The sequence below is a fragment of the Gossypium raimondii genome, chromosome 4 (genome assembly GCF_025698545.1).
Source record: "Gossypium raimondii isolate GPD5lz chromosome 4, ASM2569854v1, whole genome shotgun sequence".
Taxonomy (NCBI): Eukaryota; Viridiplantae; Streptophyta; class Magnoliopsida; order Malvales; family Malvaceae; genus Gossypium; species Gossypium raimondii.
The window spans coordinates 50,081,353-50,084,884 of NC_068568.1; the positions used below are offsets into that span (position 1 = coordinate 50,081,353).

The 3,532-nt window shown below is 39.8% G+C and overlaps 1 protein-coding gene across 1 annotated transcript; it reads left to right on the forward strand.

Annotated features, from left to right (window-relative positions):
* Nucleotides 1-252: 252 nt before the first annotated feature.
* LOC105780565 (auxin response factor 18) lies at nt 253-3,321 on the forward strand. The gene is made up of 4 exons (XM_012604962.2): nt 253-548; nt 755-1,901; nt 2,015-2,892; nt 2,977-3,321. Exons 2-4 carry the CDS (start codon nt 825-827, stop codon nt 3,044-3,046), a joined length of 2,025 nt encoding a protein of 674 aa, XP_012460416.1. The 5' UTR covers nt 253-548; nt 755-824; the 3' UTR covers nt 3,047-3,321.
* Nucleotides 3,322-3,532: the final 211 nt, after the last annotated feature.

Here is a 3,532-nt window from a genome sequence, read left to right on the forward strand (position 1 = left end):
CCGAGTTCAGACCTGACATATCATAATATTTATATATTTCATGTTTGTCCAAGTCAAGCCGAGCTCAGGCCTGACATATCATAATATTTATATATTTCATGTTTGTCCAAGCTCAACTCAACCCGAAATAATAAATTGTCTTTTTTGTCCTCCATTCTCATCCCAATAATTTCTTTTATTTTTTAAAGGAAAAAGAAACAATATATGCGTCTAATATATTGTATATTTTGTCTCTGCACAGTCCTCTGGTCGGCAAACAACACAAAATCTTTCCAGTTAAAATCTCTTTTCTCTACCATTATCTCTCTTCTTTAAAACTCTCATTTTCTATTCAGTTTCCCATAACGACCTGGTTTTTCATTTTCCTTTCCTTTCTCAAACTCTGTTTCTCTTCATTCTCTAAGTCTTTGAATTTTTATATCTTTGATTTTCTTTTCTTGTTTTGGCCTTAAAAGGGTTGAGATTCTTGCATTGTTTCTGCTTCTTTTTGTTCATTGTAATTTGGGTTTCTTCCTTTTGGTGGAAAAATTATCTCCTTTTATTTAAAGGTAAGGTCTTTTACTCTTTCCTTCTCCCTTTTAAGTGAATTCTTTGATTTTTTTGTTTGGGTGTGTGTGGAAAATATGATTGTATATAGCTATGGTGTTTTTTTTTTTGTTGGGGGGGAGGGGGAGCGGATTTTGTTCTATCTTCTAATTTATCTGTCTAATTGATTGTGTGATTAAGATATATTTCCAATTTCATGTGTTAGCAGAATAATCAAGTGAGGAAAAAGAGGAAGGGTAGTTATCTGTATGGTTTAGACCTCAAGAATTGGGAAAACAATGATAACAGTAATGGATTGTAGGAAAGAAGTGGTTAAGACATCAGAAAAATGCTTAGATCCTCAACTATGGCATGCTTGTGCTGGTAATATGGTGCAAATGCCAGCGGTGAACTCCAAGGTGTTCTATTTCCCTCAAGGTCATGCTGAACATGCCAATAGGAATGTAGATTTTGGGAGTCTTTTAATTCCTTCACTCATCCTATGTAGAATTTCGGCCATTAAGTTTATGGCAGATCCTGAAACTGATGAGGTTTATGCTAAAATTATGCTGGTTCCTTTGAGAGAGAATGATTTTGGGTATGAAGATGGTTTTGATGGAAATATTGGGATGGAGAATCTTGAAAAACCACCTTCTTTTGCCAAGACATTGACTCAATCCGATGCTAATAATGGTGGGGGTTTCTCAGTTCCGCGGTATTGTGCAGAGACTATATTTCCTAGGTTGGATTATAGTGCTGAACCCCCTGTTCAGACCATTCATGCAAAGGATGTACATGGTAATGTTTGGAAATTTAGGCATATATATAGGGGAACACCTCGCCGGCATCTTTTGACGACGGGGTGGAGTAATTTTGTGAATCATAAGAAGCTTGTGGCTGGTGATTCGATTGTCTTTCTTCGAGCAGAGAATGGAGATCTTTGTGTGGGAATCCGTAGGGTGAAGAGAGGTATTGGAAGTGGACATGAGTATCCTTCTAGTTGGAATTTGGGGGATGGAAGCTCCGGTTATTCTCCACTCTTGAGGGAGGGGGAGAGTAAATCGATGAGGAATGATTCGAATGGGGATCTGAGGGGAAGAATAAGGCCCGAGAATGTGATTGAAGCTGTGACTCGTGCTGCCAATGGGCAACCCTTTGAGGTTGTTTACTATCCACGAGCAAGCACTCCTGAGTTCTGTGTGAAGGCCTCATCAGTTAGAACTGCAACGCAAATCCACTGGTATCCTGGGATGAGGTTCAAAATGGCTTTTGAAACCGAGGACTCCTCACGGATTAGCTGGTTTATGGGAACAATATCTATCGCTCAGGTTGTTGATCCCATCCGTTGGCCTAATTCTCCATGGCGCCTTCTTCAGGTATATCCAATATTTCTCATAACTTTATATTGTCATTGATTTGCAATTTACCTTATATTCTGCTCTTAGATTTGCTTCTAATAATTTTTTCTCAAATTAACATCTTTTTTCAGGTGGCATGGGATGAGCCAGATTTACTACACGATGTGAAGCGTGTTAGCCCATGGTTGGTTGAATTGGTGACAAACATACCAGCCATCCATCTTAATCCTTTCTCGCCCCCGAGGAAAAGGATGCGGCTTCCGCAACACCCTGATTTTTCTTTACTTGGCCAAATTCCAATGCCATCTTTTTCTGACAGCACTTTCAGGTCCAGCAGCCCCGCATGTTGCATTACAAACAACATTCCTGGAGGCATACAGGGAGCCAGGCATGCACCGTTTGGATTATCTTCATCAGATCTCCGTTCCAGCAAGCTGCAGTCGGGCCTCTTTCCACATGGTTTTAATCAGCTTGATCATACTATCCCACCTATGGGACACTCCAGTGACTATGGGAACAATAGGAATATTTCTTCCTCGCCCGCAATGGGAAATCTTACCCAAAGTTTAAAAGAAAGCAATGAAATAAAGACGCCCCATATCTTATTGTTTGGTCAACTCATTTTCTGTGAGCAGCAGGTTTCTCAGAGCTGCTCAGATACAATTGGAAACAGTTCATCCAACGGGAATACAGAGAAGACTATGATTTCTTCCGATGCCTCTGGATCTGCATTACATCAAAATGCTCGTGAAAATTCTTCAGATGAAGGGTCTCCTTGGTACAAAGAGCTCCCAAAAACCAACATGGGGTTGGAGACTGGTCACTGCCAAGTCTTCACGGAATCAGAGAATGTGGGAAGAACCCTAGATCTTTCAGTTCTCAGATCATATGAAGAGCTGCACGGCAATCTAGCCAACATGTTTGGCGTAAAAAGTTCAGATATGCTGAGCAATGTGTTCTACCACGATGCTGCTGCTTCTGTTAAGCACACAGGAGATGAGCCCTTCAGGTACCAATGGTTCCTTGGGATCATTTGCTTTTTAATTTTTCAAAGGTCAATCATTTTGTTTACTTAATGCTTTCAACGTTGCAGTGAGTTTTTGAAGACAGCAAGGAGGCTGACCGTTCTTACAGATTCAGGCAGTGACAACATGGGAAGATAGAGATTGCATATTTTCGCTAATTGTACAGTTTCAAACCCTTGGTTTTGATTTTCATTTCATTTCATTTCTTTTTGGGTAGTTGTGGGAAGGTTTCACTTCTCACCCATTTTTGGGTTACTTGTAAACCACATTTCTTTTTATCTTAACTGTAAGCTTATGACTGAAATGGCCGCCATTTTAGTCCTCACGGAGTTTAGGCCTACAACTTGCTCAATAATTGTTTCCTAGTTATGCCTTTGTATCAGACTAAGAAATGAAGAGAACTTTTCTTTTAAGATGATTGAGGGAATTCAAGTTCGAACTTTAAAGAAGACATGGTGAATCAGAATAAATGCATGTTGCTCGTTGCCATTGGTTTCCTAAACAATGCAAAAAAGATTGAAAGATGATAGGTAGGCGTGGTGGTGGTAGAATCAGACAAAAGCATTCTTAACAACAGGGTGGTTAAGGATACACCATTGGTCTTACATCTTGAAATAACTTTCC